The 17,322-nt window shown below is 41.2% G+C and overlaps 1 protein-coding gene across 1 annotated transcript in view; it reads left to right on the forward strand.

Moving 5' to 3' along the window:
- ABCB1 (ATP binding cassette subfamily B member 1) overlaps nucleotides 1-17,322 on the forward strand; it is a 76,573-nt gene that overhangs the window by 43,466 nt on the left and 15,785 nt on the right. Inside the window, exons 15-22 of the mRNA XM_079786186.1 lie at nucleotides 2,258-2,419; nucleotides 4,071-4,247; nucleotides 4,936-5,082; nucleotides 7,389-7,496; nucleotides 9,752-9,829; nucleotides 12,943-13,026; nucleotides 15,814-16,017; nucleotides 17,196-17,296. Coding sequence (XP_079642312.1) covers nucleotides 2,258-2,419; nucleotides 4,071-4,247; nucleotides 4,936-5,082; nucleotides 7,389-7,496; nucleotides 9,752-9,829; nucleotides 12,943-13,026; nucleotides 15,814-16,017; nucleotides 17,196-17,296 — 1,061 coding nt within the window. The remainder of the gene's footprint in view (nucleotides 1-2,257; nucleotides 2,420-4,070; nucleotides 4,248-4,935; nucleotides 5,083-7,388; nucleotides 7,497-9,751; nucleotides 9,830-12,942; nucleotides 13,027-15,813; nucleotides 16,018-17,195; nucleotides 17,297-17,322) is intronic.

The following is a 17,322-nucleotide window of genomic DNA, read 5'->3' on the forward strand; positions in this document are numbered from 1 at the left end:
TTTTGTGAGTTTTTACTTTTGTCGACAAGGGGGAAATATAATCTGAAGGTTCACGTTTAATTTCTAAGATGTTAAAGGCTTGATGAAGACTCTATTGGAAATGAGAAACCTCTTATCCCCCAGAGAGAGGCCATGCAATGTCCTTGACTAGCAACAGGGTTTGACCTTCCTGCAATTCTTGGGTTGGTGTGACTCATTCACCAAAGAGGACTTGAGTGCTTGTTCTGTGCCAGGCACTAGGTGCTGTGTCCCTGGCCTATAACGTAACCAGGCCAGCTCTGTGAGGACGAGGACTGTGGAGACCTTTTAACCCAAAACGCTCTCAGTTGAAGTGTCACAGTAGAATTCAAAGATGAACTCATATTTGTCCCAACTCTTCCTCTCTCTAATAATAAAACAACACTGCATGTTCCTTTAAACATCCTGTCATTGTGCTTAATAGATTGTTGAGGGAGGAAAAAGGTTATAAAAATTGTGTCGTGTTTTCCTCCTTCGCTATGCTTATCTGTAATTTCACATCTGTGTTTTCTTATTATTCCACAACAGTATTAACTTATAAATAAAAACTATTTTAAAAGGTTGCATTTAAAAATACTTTCTGCTGCCCTGGCTGGTGTGGATCAGTTGGTTGGGCATCTTCCCGTGCACTGAAAGGTTGCTGGTTCGATTCCCAGTCAGGACACATGCCCACGGTGCAGGCTCAATCCTTTGTAGAGGGCATGCAGGAGGCAGCTGATAGGTGTTTCCCTCTCACACCGATATTTCTCTCTCTCCTGCTTCCTTCCTCTCTCTCTAAAAATCAACAAAAAAGTATTAAAAAATTAAAAAACACTTTTTTTGTAATCCTTTTCTTGAAAACATCTAAAGAATTGAGCCATTGTCTTCTCTACTTTCTAGTTCCTACTACCTAATTTTCCTACATGTCTTTTTTTCCTTAGAGTTTTCCACCTTTTCTCATATTGATCTTGATATCGTTTTTGGTAATTTGTATTGAGAATTTTGTTGCTGGTTCCAGAAGAAAAATATAGAGTACCAAATATCATAAGCATTGGGAAAGTTACAAAAACTCAAGAAATCTCATACAAGTTCTGGTTATCTGGCTGTGTTTTGTATTAAAATAACAATGAGATTGGCATTTAAAAATATCTATAGCTCTTCAGTGTTTCCATAGTGCTTCACCGAGGCCAAGTATCATTTACTTAGAATCTCCCGTGTGTATATGTCACAATGCTTCATGTGCATTATTTTATTTAGTATCACACTTATTCTAAAAAATGAGTACTATTACCATCCCCATTTTATGTTTGAATAAATTGATCCTCACGCAGGTTAACAGATTTGGATTAAACACTGGAATTCATAAATGGCAGAACTAAGATATGAGGTGAGATCAACGTGACGCTGAAGTCTATCTGGACTGTGCTGCCTCTTACTTACTGTCTGTCTTGATCCTCCAGATATCCTGTGACATAGCTAGCATGCACCGCTGTGGCACACGGGCCTGTGTCTGCTCTGATTGGCCAATGCCTGGGCTGTAGAGTTTTTTACTTTGAATAAGCTCGTAATTATTACTGCTAACTTAGGCTGATAGACTTAGAGGTGTACATAATAATAAGATGTGACTATCATAGTTATACTTATCCTTATCCTATATAATAAAAACCTAATATGCTAAGTATCTGGTCATCCAGTCATCCGTTCAACCAATCAAAGCGTAATATGCTAACGATATGCTAAGGCCGCTCAACCACTCGCTTTGACGTGCACTGACCACCAGGGGCAGATACTCCAACTGGTAGGTTAGCTTGCTGCTGGGGTCTGACCGATCAGGACTGAGGGAGACAGGCCGGACATGCCCTGGAGCCCTCCCGCGGTCCCTCCCCAGAAGGCCAACCTCCCGCATCCCTCCCCGGCCCCAATTGTGTACCAATGGGGTCCCTTGGCCTGGCCTGTTCCCTCTCGCAATCCAGGACCCCTCAGGGGATGTCAGAGAGCCTGTTTCTGCCAGATTCCACAGGCCAGGCTGAGGGACCCCACTGATGCACGAATTCATGCACCGGGCCCTTAGTTATATAATAAAGCATCATTTAAGCCCATATCAATTGAGTATATATTTACTAAAGCCAGAGACTACATTATATAGCTTGGATGGTTTTACAGTGTGCAAGGCATTGCTACTCAGTTAACACAAGTTGAATGAATAAATTTTTGCATAAAATTGTTCATGTGTTCAAAAGTCAAATTTTCCTCTCTTTAGGCCAGAAAAGGCCGGACCACCATCGTGATAGCCCATCGTTTGTCTACAGTCCGTAATGCTGATGTCATCGCTGGTTTTGATAATGGAGTCATTGTAGAGAAAGGAAATCATGATGAACTCATGAAAGAGAAAGGCATTTACTTCAAACTTGTTACAATGCAGGTACAGTCTAACTCCAGATTTTCCTAAAGTATCTCAGGTATACACTGATTTTGCTATATTTAGTGCTATAAGTAAATGTAAGTTGATTTGATTATCTTGAGAAGTGTGGGGGGAAATACTTGAGGGATTTAGGATAAGACCACTGTTTTAGATATTTTATTTCTCTTTAAAGAAGGCGCATTAGAGAAAGTTAAAGAAAAGTCTAAAAAGGTTTAAATGTGGCTGGCTGTTGAACAGAACAGTGGTTAATCTGAATTGAAGTGTTTGTAAGCCGAAAATGCATTCCAGATTCTGAAGACTTAGTACAAAAGAATGCAAAATATTTCAATAAATATTTGCACTGATTACATGTTAAAATGCTAATGTCTTAGATACATTAGGTTAAATAAAATATGTAATTAAAATTGATATTACTGGCCAAGAGACATATGAAAAAATGCTCAAAGTCACTGATCATCAGAGAGATGTAAATTAAAACAACAATGAGGTATCACCTCACACCTGCCAGAATGTCTACCATCAACAAATCAACAAATGACAAGTGCTGGTGGGAATGCAGATTGGTGCAACCATTATGGAAAACAGTATGGCGTTTCCCCCCAAAATTACATATGGAACTACCATTTGACCCAGTGATCCCACTTCTAGGAATATATCCTAAGAGACCCGAAACACCAGTCAGAAAGAATGTATGCACTCCTATGTTCATACCAGCACAATTTACAATAGCTAAATCTGGAAACAGCCCAAGTGCCCATCAGTAGATGAGTGGATAAAAAAGCTATGGTACATTTATACCATGGAATATAATGCAGCATAAAAAAGAAGAATCTCTTACTCTTTGAGACAGCATTGAGAGACCTGGGGAGTATCATGCTAAGTGAAATAAGTCAGTCAGAGAAAGACAAGTATCACATGATCACACTCATATGTGGAATCTAAATAACAAAATAAACTGAACAGAATGGATCCAGAGACATGGAAGCATGGAACAGAGTGCAGAATCTCAGAGGGAAGGCGGGGAGGGGGGAGGGGGGAGGGCGGGGGGGGGGGGGAGGAAGGGGGGAGGAGAGTGGGGGGGTAATCAACCAAAGACATTGTATGCATATATACATAACCCATGGACACAGACAATAGGGTGCTGAAGGCCTGGGGGCGGGCTGGAGGGGGTCAATGGGGGAAAGAAGGGGACATATGTAATACTTGCAACAATAAAGAATGATTAAAATCAAAAAATTAAAAAAATAAATTCACACAAAAAAATTGATAGTACTTGTCTCACACTTTTTAATGTGGCCACTGAGAAAATTTGAAATGACAGCTGTGGCTCACAAGGTGGCTTATACCATGTTTCTGTTGACAGCACTGGTCCAAAGCAAACATGACTGAGCCAAAAACACCCACAAAACAGATGACTAGATCAGCTGTGTGGAGTGATGCCATGCCATTTTAGCATATTTAGTGGGAATCCTTCTTATTCAGTGGTTTTAATTTTCAAATATATTATAAAAAAAAGAAATAGCAGTTTAACTTTATCCTTCCCTATATATTTACTCAGATTGCCATTTTCCTGGATATGTGATATTCAGTGACTAATTCTCATAGGTTAACTGTGCCTAACCAGCTTATGCATATATCTTGTTTATTTTAGACAAGAGGAAATGAAATTGAATTGGAAAATGAAGCGAGTGAATCCAAAAGTGAAATGGATGCCTTGGAAATGTCTCCAAAAGATTCAGGATCCAGTCTAGTAAGAAGAAGATCATCTCGCAAGAGTATCCGTGCACCTCAAAGCCAAGACAGAAAGCTTAGTGAGAAAGAGGCCTTGGTACGGAGGGCTAGGGCTGGGGTGGGCGTGGGAACAAGCAAGGGTTATCCAGAATCCTCCCGTCCTATCCCCCAGAGTGTTCCACAAACCAAAATCTCAACATTTTAGACTTGGGTTTGAATTTATGAATGATAATTTATAGGTCAAGAATTATAAAATTAAAATGTATCATGTGAAGAGACAAATTATAATAGGTCTTCAAATATAAACATTTCTATTCTTTTATCCCTACTTCTCAATATTCTTGTCATGTTTGTGGAAATATCATCTATTTCTTTAAAAATAGAGGAGTAACAGTCCGTGCTTTTTTAAGTATTTGTATTTTTTATTTTAAAGAAGAAGGAAGGGAGAGGGAGAGATAGAAAAATCTTTGAGAGAAACATTCATCGGCTGTCTCCTGCATGCCCAACTAGGGATTGAGCCTCCAAGCTAGGTATGTGCCCTGACTGGGCATCAAACCAGTGACCTCTTGGTGCATGTGTCCACGCTCAATCAACTGAGCAACACTGGCCGGGCATGTTTTTGTTTTCGTGTTTTTTTCAGCTAAAGAACCATCAATGGATTAGGAAATAAGAATTAGATACATTCATTAAATTTTTTTTGTATGTGGAAGAACTGTTCATCATTAACTCAATTAAGGATCAATTCTTTTTCTTACTAGCCTGTTGAACTGTTTTGTGTTTTCCAGGATGAAGATTTACCTCCAGTCACCTTTTGGAGGATTCTAAAGCTGAATATCACCGAATGGCCTTATTTTGTGGTGGGTACATTTTGTGCCATTGTAAACGGAGGCCTGCAACCAGCATTTTCAGTGATATTTTCAAAGATCATAGGGGTGAGTGTTGATGTTTACTTCTGGATTTACTTGTGAGTCCTGACTAAAGAATGGACTGTTTATATTTGATAATTGTATATGGAAGCCACAGAGAACATGTACCTTCCTATGAAACTAAGCAGCTTGAAGATGTAAGAATAGAAGTCTGGTTTGGGATAGGAAAGCTCTTTTTTTTTTTTTAACTCTCCCTTTGTGCTGGCCGTCGGTTTCTCTAGGACCCAGGGGACCAGAACCCTGAAGTAGTCGATGAAACTGACTGGGTGACTGAACCTTCCCTGCCCTCACTAGGCTCTGAGGGAACGTCATGAGCTGTCCTATCACCACCAGGCGAGAGAGTCCCTCGTGTATTTATTTGTCAGACTGGCTTGAGAGGGAACTCTTCTCTGACATACGCACTTATCAAGACATGAGCAGGCCTAGCTTGCTGCCTCCATAAGAAGTCCATCTCGTTTATGAAGATGCAAACAAATGGAGCAGCTTCCAAAAGATTGCAGTTGTCATACATTGGTTTGCACTTGCTTTTAATGATGGCATTTTCAACAAAACAGTTACAACCCAGGCAGGAATGCTTTCTTTTTTAGTGACAGATATTCAAACCTCAAGCTGAGGATACCCTGGCCCTAACTCCTGGAAATACTATGGAAAAAGAAATGGGTCACTACATAAAACATAGGCCAAACACTAACTTTTTTGATTATATCAAAAAAATGCCATACATATTCAGGTCTACCCATGCCTGGCTAACTTATTTCAGGTTGGCATTCATAGGTTTAATGTATTCATTCAAGAAATATTTTTTTCAGTGTCTGCTTTGTGCCAGCTACTGTTCTATGGGCTGAAAAGGTAACAAGAAGGAGACAGGGTCTGATTGCATGGAGCATATGTTCTAGGTCAGGAGTTTAGCAAATTTTTTTCTATCAAGGATAAGATAGTAAATATTTTAGGCTCTGTCGGCCAGAGGGTCTCTGTGGCAAATACTCAACCTTGCCATTGTAGTGCAAAAGTTGTCATGTTAAAACGTTACATAAACATTTGGCTGGTGGCCTATAGTTTGCCAGTTCTTCTAACATTGGTCTTGCAGGCAGAGAGGGAGACATTAGGGGAAAAAAAGGAATTGGATTAGATAGGAAGGGGTTTTTGCTGTGTACAACAAAAACTCAATTTAAGGATTTTTTGTTTCTCTCACTCCTTACATAACAATAGGTTTAAAAGCAGGTGGTCCAGACTGACACATTAGCTCCTAGATATTATTAGGTAGGCCATCAGCCATCTGCCTCACTGAAGGTTTGTAACACAGAGTTAAGGTTGTGGGCTGTGAGTTAGATTTCTTGGGTTTATATCCCTGGATCATCGCTTGCTTGGCTGTGTTACGTTGAACACGTTAATTAACCTCTCTGTGCTTCAGTTTTCCTCTGTGTAAAATAGTGATGCTAATAAAATAAACCTCAGGAGGTGGTTGTGAGGATAACAGGAGTAGTATACATGAATTTGCTTAGAATAGTGCCTGGCACAGAGGGAAAACTCACTGATGGGTAGCTATTATTTTTGTTGGAATGACATCAAGAAAAATTAATTTTTTTCTAAAAAGATTTTTTCTTTACAAAGAATAAAATTGTCTGGGTGAAGCCAATTGGTGTGTGGCTGTCACAACACGGATTTGGGCTCACTATGTAGAGTGATGTTTGCTTTCTTCCCCTGTGGAGTGGTTATTCTCTGCGTTCCTAGAGCCCAGTACATCCTAGTAGCTCTTCTGCCCATCTCTGGAAGTGTCTCCATGTGTGGTGATGGGTCAGCTGGCTGTAGATCCACTGGCTTTCTAACTGGCCATTCTACAGAGAAGGCTGGGTCAAGGAAACACCTCTCTTTTTTGCACTGAGTGAATGACCCCCGCTTTCTGATTCACCAAAATCACATCATCAGACTTGTCTCCAGACACCCTGGGACAATTTGAAATGCCCAAATTGTAAAACAGTGAGTGGCCATACAGTGTAATTTCCCACCAAAGGAGGAACAGAGTATTCGGTCTCAATTCCACTTCGCATAGTAGATGTGGCGCTCATGACTCCAAGGGGGAGTCTGAGCAGGAAAAGTGTTGGGTTGATTTGGGAACGACAGACCCATTATCAGCCTCTAGGGAAGGGCAGGTATGTACACCTTTAAGTTTGGGATTAAGGAAGCCAACCCCAACCTTCAATATACCAAAGGCCTCTTGACCCCTGATGACTGTGCTAGATGGAAAATGGGTCTGACCCTGAATGACTTCTTCAGTGACTGACTTAAAACCCCTTTCATTATTTTCTTAACAGATTTTTACCAGAAATGATGATCCTGAAACAAAACGACAGAACAGTAACTTGTTCTCACTGTTGTTTCTAGTCCTCGGAATTATTTCTTTTATTACATTTTTCCTTCAGGTAAATGTCTACATTTTCACTTTATTGATTTTGAGAAATGCATCATTATTCCACTGTGGGAATTTAAAAACATCTATGTAGTTTGCTTTTTAGTAGAATTGCTCCTATATTAACTGGGCTATTAGCAGCCAAATTTCTTTGGAAATTAAAAAAAAATGTTTTGCTTCCTCTGGCTCCCTTGCTTACCTCCTCCTCTTCACTCTTACCATCTCCAGCTGGAATATTAATGAAATCAGAGGGAACAGAGCAAAGGAATTCAGTGCTCTAAGAGATTAGTATTGTAAGGCATTATGGGTTTTCGTGATAGACCTAGGTTGAGTACAAGTTGAACCAGTTTTTAATTTTGTATCCTCGGGCAAATAAGTAATTTAAACTAAGTTTCCTCATCTGTTAAATAAGGATCATTAACTGCCTCTCGATGATTAAAAGAGATCATGTGACTAAGTGCCCAGGCCTGTGTGAGGTGGCAGCAACCAGTCACCTGTTAAATGAATAAATTATAGCCACATGTGATTTTTGTAAGACAGAATTCTCAGTAGGTCTCTTTATTTAATGTCTTGTAAGCATGTATTAATATATTTTTTAAAGATTACTTATTGATTTTTAGAGAGAGAGGAAAGGAGAGGGAGAGGGAGAGAGAGAGGAAAACATAGATGTGAAAGCAAAACATCAATCCAATGCCTCTTGCATGCCCCCTATCCTGACCAGGACTCATACTGGCAACCCTTCCGTGCACGGGATGATGCCCAACCCACTGAGACATACCGGCCAGGCCCATGCAATAATAATTTTAATAAAACATTGTTCTGGACATTGTATAGGTGGCACCAAAGGAAAAGACTGAACTCTTCCATTACTAAGTACTTCGAGTCTCATTGGGGAATTTGACCATACTATAAATAGGTGTGACATTCTCACTATATCTAAGATTGTCCTGCCAAGTCTTCATGCCAAAGGTAAAGATTGCTGAGGGTGAAGTTGGTCAAAGAATTTGGAGGGAGGGAGGCTTTGAGCTGGTCCCTTCAACTGGAAAAACTGGGATTGGTGAAGCCAAGGCAATAAAGCAGTACCTTTGTAACATGATGATGGGTGGGGAGATGAGCCTGGCTTGCCTGGGAAACCGGGGTAGGCCTGAATTATAGGGCCTCAGAAGTGTAGATACGACACCGAGCCTAATGTTAGAGTGCCCGGCCCCGCATTTAGAAACGTAAGGACGAGCTCTGTGGGTGATGAAATCTCAGGCTCTGGGTTCCATTCTGGTACGGCTTCTCAGACCCCGATTCAGGTCGCAACTGCGCCACCTTAGAAGTGTGGCTTCTGGCAATTTAGCCGCCTCTCTAAATCCAGTTTCACCTGCGCGGTGGCAATTGTAGGGTTGTTCTGAGGACTTGGTGGGATCGCATGTATAGCATCAGAGGAAGCACTTAACAATAGCTAGCTCTCCGTTGTTATGTTGTCTCCAGCATAAGAAGAGTAATATTTCTGTAGTGGCTAAGGTATTTCACATGTCCTTCAGTCTCATCGCGGGAACCGTAATTGGTCATTTCCACATAAATATAACCATTTTAGTAATGTCAGGCTTAAACTCAAATAACCTGATTCCGCCTTAACCGGTTTGGCTCAGTGGCTAGAGCGTTGGCCTATGGACTGAAGGGTCCCAGTTTTGATTCCAGTCAAGGGCATGTACCTTGGTTGCGGGCACATCCCCAGTAGGGGGTATGCAGGAGGCAGCTGATTGATGTTTCTAATTCTCTATCCCTCTCCGTTCCTCTCTGTAAAAAAAATCAATAAAATATATTTTTTAAAAAGTAACCTGATTCCCCCAGGGTTGGCATCTGCTAGCAGAGGGGTTATGCCCCATTACAGCGCAGGGCGGCGGCGAGGGTCTGCTTCGTGCTGCGAACCAGAGCGTGTGTGGCCCCGTCTGGCCTTCAGTTACCTGGCCCAGCCTGGCTGTCCCCTTTATCAGGACCGCTTAGACGAGCCCGTTCTCTCTTCACCTGTGCTCTTTGCATCTGTTTCTTCCCTCTCAGTCGTGTCCTACTTGGGAGCATGCTACTTGGGAGCACAGTGGAGCTGTGGTTGCCTTCCTCCTCTTCTCTGATTCTGCAGGAGACGTGGGCTGGCAGGAGGGCCTCTCCTCTGCTGATGCCCCAGCCAGGCATTTCCTCTCTGCTTTGGTCGTGCCATCACGTAATCTGCACCTTGGCCTCTGACAGGTCCCCTTCCTTACGGTGTCTCCTCATTCTTCACAGGGCTTCACATTTGGCAAAGCCGGAGAGATCCTCACCAAGCGGCTTCGATACCTGGTGTTCAGATCCATGCTGAGACAGGTACTTGCACTGAGGACTGTGCCCCGGGATGTGCAGGCTCCGTTCTCAGGTCACTCTTAGGAGCTCCTGCCTTGCTCTTCCCTGGGTCTCATGGGGGAGACGAGGCTGAATGCCGCCAGGTGCAGGCTCAGGCCCTGCCGTCTGTCTGTCTGTCTGTCTGCAGGGGGTGTGGGCTCAGGATGGCTGCGAGGCAGTCTCCAGAGCAGGTTCACCCCCAGCTTGGTCTCAGCAGCTGTAGGCAGAGCAGGCAGAAGTGATCCTCAGTACCCCGCCTCCCTCTCCTCTCTCTTTCCTTCTTTCTCCTGGGAAGCCCAGGGTGCTGGTGTTTCTTCCCACCCAGGGATGCCCTCTTTCTTCCCACAAGTCAAAATGCATCCCCACGCACATTTCTTCACTGCCCAGTTTCTTTGCTGGGGCCTGACTGATAGACTAATTTAAGCTGCACTGTTACTAGCTGATAATGACTTAATTTAATGTCGCTCACATTTTACTCCTTCAAAACCCTAACAGATAGATGTGATGTTTTCCTGGGGAAAGGGGTCAGGAGATTCGAGGAATGCAGCCCAAAGAAGTCCAGTTCAAACAGGAAAGTTTCTTTAACCCTTTGCACTCGCTTGCTTTTTTCTCGATTCCTTTATTCTACTCGGGATTTAATTTTTTAAATACCCCAGATTTTACAAAGCGCGGCAGTAGAATAAAAAACTGGAGTTTCTTTTCATACAAACTTATTTATTTGGATTTTTTTATATTTCAAATTATTGATACATTCAAAGAGTAATTTTAATCTCGATGCTAACCGTGTCGAGTCACACTCGACATCCGAGTGCAAAAGGTTAATAACAATCATGAAAATGTTGTATGTGACTTTGTAATGTAATTTTCCACTAATCATTTACCAGTGAATAAAAGGGTGCTCCAAAGGATGCCCCCGAGATGCCAGGGCACTGAACCTGGCTGAGAAACACCTGTTTGCTGTCTGAGAATTTGTGGATGATGTTCGCAGGTTCCCAGCTGTCTTTGGTTCCTCGATGCTTTCCCACGCCTACCACTCAATGCCCCTTTAAAAGAAGACAGCGTTATCAGACTTGCTAGCTAGTGACCGACAGAGCCAGGGCTGAATTGAACGAGCAACAGAACACTGTTTGATGGAGAGCCCTGACCTAGGACTCTCAGTCAAGTTTTGATAGCGGAGATTCCTCTTTGGCTCGAGGCTGACCCTGGTCCAGGGCCAAATGCCACGTTACCCCCTCAGCCTCTAGGCCAACTCCTAGGTCCATTACACTTTGAAAGGTGAGCAGAAGGTTTGTGTAATGCCCTCTCCATAAATTATTAAGTCCAGTCATCATACATTTAAGTGCCTTCTGCTTACAATACTTAGTATTTTATAAGTCATTCAAACCTGAATGGACCCGTCTTCACAGAAGTTAAGTTCCAGTGCAGGAGGCACCTGGGGGCTTAAGAGTTTTACAAAGCAAGTTGACACATGCTAGAATAAGTTGTAATGCTGCTTTTTCTTAATTATTTGAGGGGGGAATGATAGATACTGCTTTAATGCAGTTCAGATAAATTTTTAGGACCACAGTTATTTTTGTAACAGACATAAATGTATACTCCAAACATACAATCTATATATATAAAAAGCCAGTGTCCGTGACGACCAGGACGACCAAACGACCGGTCACCATGAGGTGCATTGAGCACCTCCTGGTCCCTCCCCCACGGCCCACAGGCTCCGATTGCAGCAAGGGGGCAGCGGGCAGGTGGGGCAGTGAGCTGGTGGGCTGCTGCGCGCGATTTTGCGTGCTGGGCCTCTAGTCTTTGTAATATTTGTGGACTTAAACACGTAAGTGGTTTTACAAAGAAAATCCTATTTTACATTGAATGTGAATTTTCAGTCTAGATTTCTTGGGGTGAGTTTTTAAAAATCTAATTCGTTTATTTTGCCCTGAACTACAGTTACCTAACTGCTCTTCAGCTTCTCTGTTTGGCCATGTAATAAACACTTCATACTTATTTCCAGAATTGAATTTTAGACTCTCCCCTCCCCACAGGGCCCATTCCTTCCTCCATATTAATGAACAGCAGCTACATTCCACCAGTTGTTCAGGCTAAAATCCTTAGCGTCATCCTTGCCTCCTTTCTTTCTGGCTAATATTACAATAGCCTTCTCACTCATCTCACCCCCTCCATCCTTATCTCAATCCAGTCGGTTCATCTCCCAAGAGCCAGAGTCATTCTTCTAAAAAGAAAGTCAGAGCACAGCCCTCTGCCCAAAACCTACTGAAAGCTACCCATATCTCTCAGGGTAAAAATCTGGAATCTTTGCAGTTGACTGTAAGGTCACACAAGGTGTGCCCCCCCCCCCCAATACTTCTCAGACCTCATCACCCACAGCTTCACATATTTTTCAATACATAGTCAATATATGCACTGACTCTCTGAATTTGAGAGTGGAGGAGTGGGAGAGACAAATGAGAAAGGAAATCTGTCTAGAGGAAGAGGCAGCTTTTACAAATGCACACAAAGGTGCTTTTAAGACTAGTGGCAGCCCTTCAGACATTCTTGCTCGTGCATGAACAGATCAAATATGCCTTTGCCACAGGGCCTTTGCACATGCTATTCTTCCTTCTCTCAGAAATTCTCATCCTTCTCTTTAAGCAGATCTCTTCTCAAATGACACCTTGGAGAGGCCTTCTCTGTCACCTCCCTGTCTATAAAATAGCACCTTTCCTCACTTTTATCCTTCTTACTCTGCTCTATTTTTCTTCATAGCATTGTTACCACCTGGCATGGTATTTATTTATTTGTTTGTGGCTTTCATCTCTAGAATTCAGGCTTCATGAAGGCAACAACTTTGTCTTTTTGTTGTTGTTGTTGTTCACTACTGTATAGATTGAACACGTAGAAATCATCTTTGGAACAAATTAGGCATTCAAAAAAAATTGACACATGTATGTGTTTGTCTGCTAAGTCCCTTTTCTTCTCTATTGAGTGTCAAATCCTGAGTGCTAAATGCAGGAGATATAAATGATAAACAGAACAGACTCTCTCATTGTCTTTGGAGTTAAGGGTCTTTGGGCTTTAAGAGAATAAAATCATTTTCTGTGCCACAGGATGTGAGCTGGTTTGATGACCCCAAAAACACCACTGGAGCATTGACGACCAGGCTGGCCAATGACGCTGCTCAAGTCAAAGGGGTATGTGCCTCCTTTCTGTGGGTGTGTGTCTTAGTTGGCCACTTTGAATCTCAGCATGAAACTAATTTCGTCATTTCCGGTGTTAGTTCCCATTATATTTAAGAAAATGTTAAATAAACATATAACCTACACAGTATATCATGTGCCTGATAGCAAAAATGTTAACTATTTAAACATCATATACCGTTTAGTGTATAGATAACTTACAAGCTTTCTTTTGTTATTTGCTATCTTGTTTATGCTATTAACAGTATACACGTGGAAAGATGATTATTCATCAAAGGGAGTATTTATCAGCATATCACACAGGATCAGTCTGTTTTAATGTTCAACTAATTGACAAAATTTTAATTGCCTCCAGAAAAAAAAAAAAAAAAGAATGTACGTAGTTGCTATAAGAAAGTTTGGGGACCCTAGCTGGAAAGTTTGGGGACCCTCAGTGGATAGAGCGTCAGCCTGCAGACTGAAGGGTCCCAGGTTCGATTCCAGTCAAGGGCACATTGCCCGTGTTTGCAGGCTTGATCCCCGGTAGGGGATGTGCAGGAGGCAGCCAATCAATGATTCTCCCTCATTTTGTTTCTATCTCTCTCTCCCTCTCCTTTCCTCTCTGAAATCAATAAAAATATATTTTAAAAAACAAGAAAAAGAACGTTTGGGGCACTACATTCAGAGGGGAGGGAAGAAAACCTTTAAAAAAGCTTGAAAGAAATGCATTGGAAGCACATTAAAAAGTTAAAGCAAGGGGAGAAGGAACAACATTATCTGACTATAAAGCTAAATTTTGCTGCTGTGTGAATCTCTTTGATCGATATAACGAGAAACTTGAACCAGGACGTTTTGATTTATGGATGAAGTGACAATCCCTTCTACAACTATAACTGTTTATAGCAAAAAAAAAAATGATTTTATTCAGAAAGCACAAATATTTTGGAACTGGATTTCAAGCATTATGATGGTGTTTTGAGGAGGAAATAAATAGCAGGAGAGGGAAGAGCAGGAAACGGTGAGGAGAAAAATGAGTAGGTGAGGAAGTGAGATACAAATACATGGGGGTACAGTGGAGAGATTGTGAGGGGGCTTCGTGCGTTTCAAGTGGTGAAGCATTTTTCTTCCCTTGCTTCACACCTGGACTGTGGTGTTTGGAGTGTTACCCCCTCTCAGCCCTACGTTTTGAAATTAAATTAAACCGAGGGGCTTCATCTCCTCCCGCCCCCCGCCCCCCAGCTTGCAGGCTCTAGATCTTTTAGTTCATCTTTCATGGACCATATAAAAGAAGAATTTGTCATCGTTGACCCATGTTACTTATTTCTGTGGCCTTGACTGACATCCAAAGCTAAATATTTATATGTGTGCAAGGTGTGCCCGGATAACTCACAGGCCTGCACTGGGGGGAGGTTCTGAGTGCTCCTCTCAGCCGCCTGCTGTGGGAATGAGCTCTGAGCCGGACCTGTAAATGCTGAGAACAGCAGCCTCCACATCCTTCCCAGGCACAGCTCTCTCCTCGTAGGAGAGAATCCTTGATCGGCTCATAACTTTCAACTTTTGAATTGAAAATGTATAAATACAGAGAGAGCTGGCTTGGAAGTCCACTCCATTCTTTGACTTATACCCAATTTAGCTAAGCACCCCTTTGATAGAAGCTCAATGACAGCATCAAATAAAAATAAATGCTCTGTTATTTATGCTGTCTCTTTCAGCCTCCAAGGCAGTTCCCTGGTGCGGAATTTAAAGTATAGAGGCTACTGTTAGTTGTAGCAACCTTTTTTTCTAATTACTGGTCTATTGTTTTATCATATAAGTGTTGAATGGGTTTAGAGAGTCAATATTGGGGAAGGGGGTCTTATAAAGGATCCTGTCCTAAAATTCATAACTAAGAGAAGTTTTCGTTATTAATCAATGTACCTGCTCATTTCCGGATCGGGAGAAATTTGTCCAAAGTCACAGAAGTGGCAGTGACCACCCTGGACTGTACTCCACCACAATCTTTACCTGCGACCAGCCCTACTCAAGCAGAGGAAATTCGGAGAGTGGGAAAGAGCATAGCCATTTCCAGACAAAGCAGATCTGGGGGCCAGAGGAGGAATGTGGACTAGCTCTCGGGCACAGGGGGTTTCCAGGGTAGAGGAAGAGAAGTATGGAATGGTAGATGGAATTGACCTTCTATTTTGACTCCTGGTCTTAGAGTTGCAAATCACTGCACACTATTAAAAGTTATGCTTCAAGCTCCCCCGGGCATTCAAACAGAAGGATCTGATGTCTGCTTAATATCCTGAATTAAATTCCATAACTTCAGCTCTCTGTATTTTTTCCAACTCAAATGCAGATTAAATTGCACACAGTAAGCATCTCACATATGCCAACATACATTTGGATATTCTTAATGACAAATGTTATAAGTAATTCTGCAGCTAACATTGGAAATTTCCAACATTCCTAGTTTAATATAATTGTCAGACTCTTTTATCTTGTTAATTTGCAGAGCTCACTTTAGTGATCATGGTTTGATTAATGGAAATTTTCTTGGTATTGAAACATCAGAAGAAATAGAAATATGCATTTGAATTCTATATTATTGATCTTGAACTTTCAGTATTTATTCTGAAGTCATGAAAATCTTCATTTTACAAACCAAATAAACTTACAAGTAAACCTTTAGTTTTTTATTACTGAGATGATAACCAATAGGTTTTCATGAGGCTGAATTGTCACAATTCTAAAGAAAATGTAAGCATGGATTTTAAAGATAATGTAAAAGTGTGCATTTAATTTGTTTTGTTTGTTTTGTAGGCAACAGGTTCCAGACTCGCTATAATTGCCCAGAATATAGCAAATCTTGGGACAGGAATTGTTATATCCTTAATTTATGGCTGGCAATTAACACTTTTACTCTTAGCAATTGTACCCATCATTGCAATAGCAGGAGTTGTTGAAATGAAAATGTTGTCTGGACAAGCACTAAAAGATAAGAAAGAGCTAGAAGGTTCTGGGAAGGTGAGTTCAACTAAGCGAATTGCTTACCTAAGTAGATTGAAATATTCTAATCAGTGTTATTCTGTTACTATAACTCATTACTACTCATAAGCTCGAAGAATGTTCTCAACAAATAAAAAATAGAACTACTATATGACCCAGTGATTACACTTCTGGGTATTTGTCCAAAGATATCCAAAACACTAATTCAAAAAGATATATGCACCCTTATGTTCATTGCAGTATTTATAATGGTCAAGATATAGGAGCCATCGGGTGATTGGAGCCTGCAGGCCAGGAGGAGGGATCGAGAGGTTGGCCAGCAGTCTCTGATCGGGCAATCAGGGCCTGCAGGCTGGAGGCAGCTCCTGTGTTGAGCATCTGCCCCCTGGTGGTCAGTGCATGTCATAGCGACCGGTCGTTCCACTTTTCAGTTGATTTGCATATTACCCTTTTATTATATAGGATTATTATATAGGATAATTTTTAATTAAAAAACGAATGGAAAACCTTATTCAATAATAAAGGCATTCTTAAGTGGCTGGGATATTAAGAGGCCCAATACACATCCCATTATTAATGTACATTTGATGACCTTAGGAAATGCTCTTGATATTTGTTAAGGTAAAGAAATAATGATATAAGACCAAATATGGAATTGTATCCCAATTTTGTTAAATATGTACATGCTTAGGGAAAAAAATGTAAGCTAATATCTAAAATACACCAATATGTGACTTTGTACCTCTTTGTATTTTCCAAATATTATTCAGTTGTCATGAATGATAAATATAAAGAGAAAAAATATGAACATCACATTAAAAAAATATAAAATTACTATAAATGTAAAATGTTACCATCATAGAAGAAACAGCACTGCAGTAGATGTAAAATACTGAGTTCTCGGGTGAATTTTGCCACTGTAAAGCTATGTGGCTTTAGGTAAATGCCTTTCTCGGTTTAAGCCTTAGCTTCTCTTTCTGTAAAAAGGAGATTGAATTAGCTGATCTCTCTTCCAGATATAAAACTCAATTTGATAAATTACTTAGGATCCTTTTCCGTAGTGAAGAAGCTCATAGGTCATAAAAAGTTAACAATGTTAATTTTATTATTACATATTCTCTATCTCTTTTATGGAATTCAAACTAAGTGCCCTCGTTTGTCTTTGTGCCCCTGGGTGATTGGGTGCTCTGTTACAGATCGCTACCGAAGCAATCGAAAACTTCCGAACTGTTGTTTCTTTGACTCGGGAGCAGAAGTTTGAATATATGTATGCACAGAGTTTGCAGGTACCATACAGGTAATAACCACTGCAGAGTGTTTCAG

This window comes from Cnephaeus nilssonii (genome assembly GCF_951640355.1).
Source record: "Cnephaeus nilssonii genome assembly, chromosome: 12".
Lineage (NCBI taxonomy): Eukaryota > Metazoa > Chordata > Mammalia > Chiroptera > Vespertilionidae > Cnephaeus > Cnephaeus nilssonii.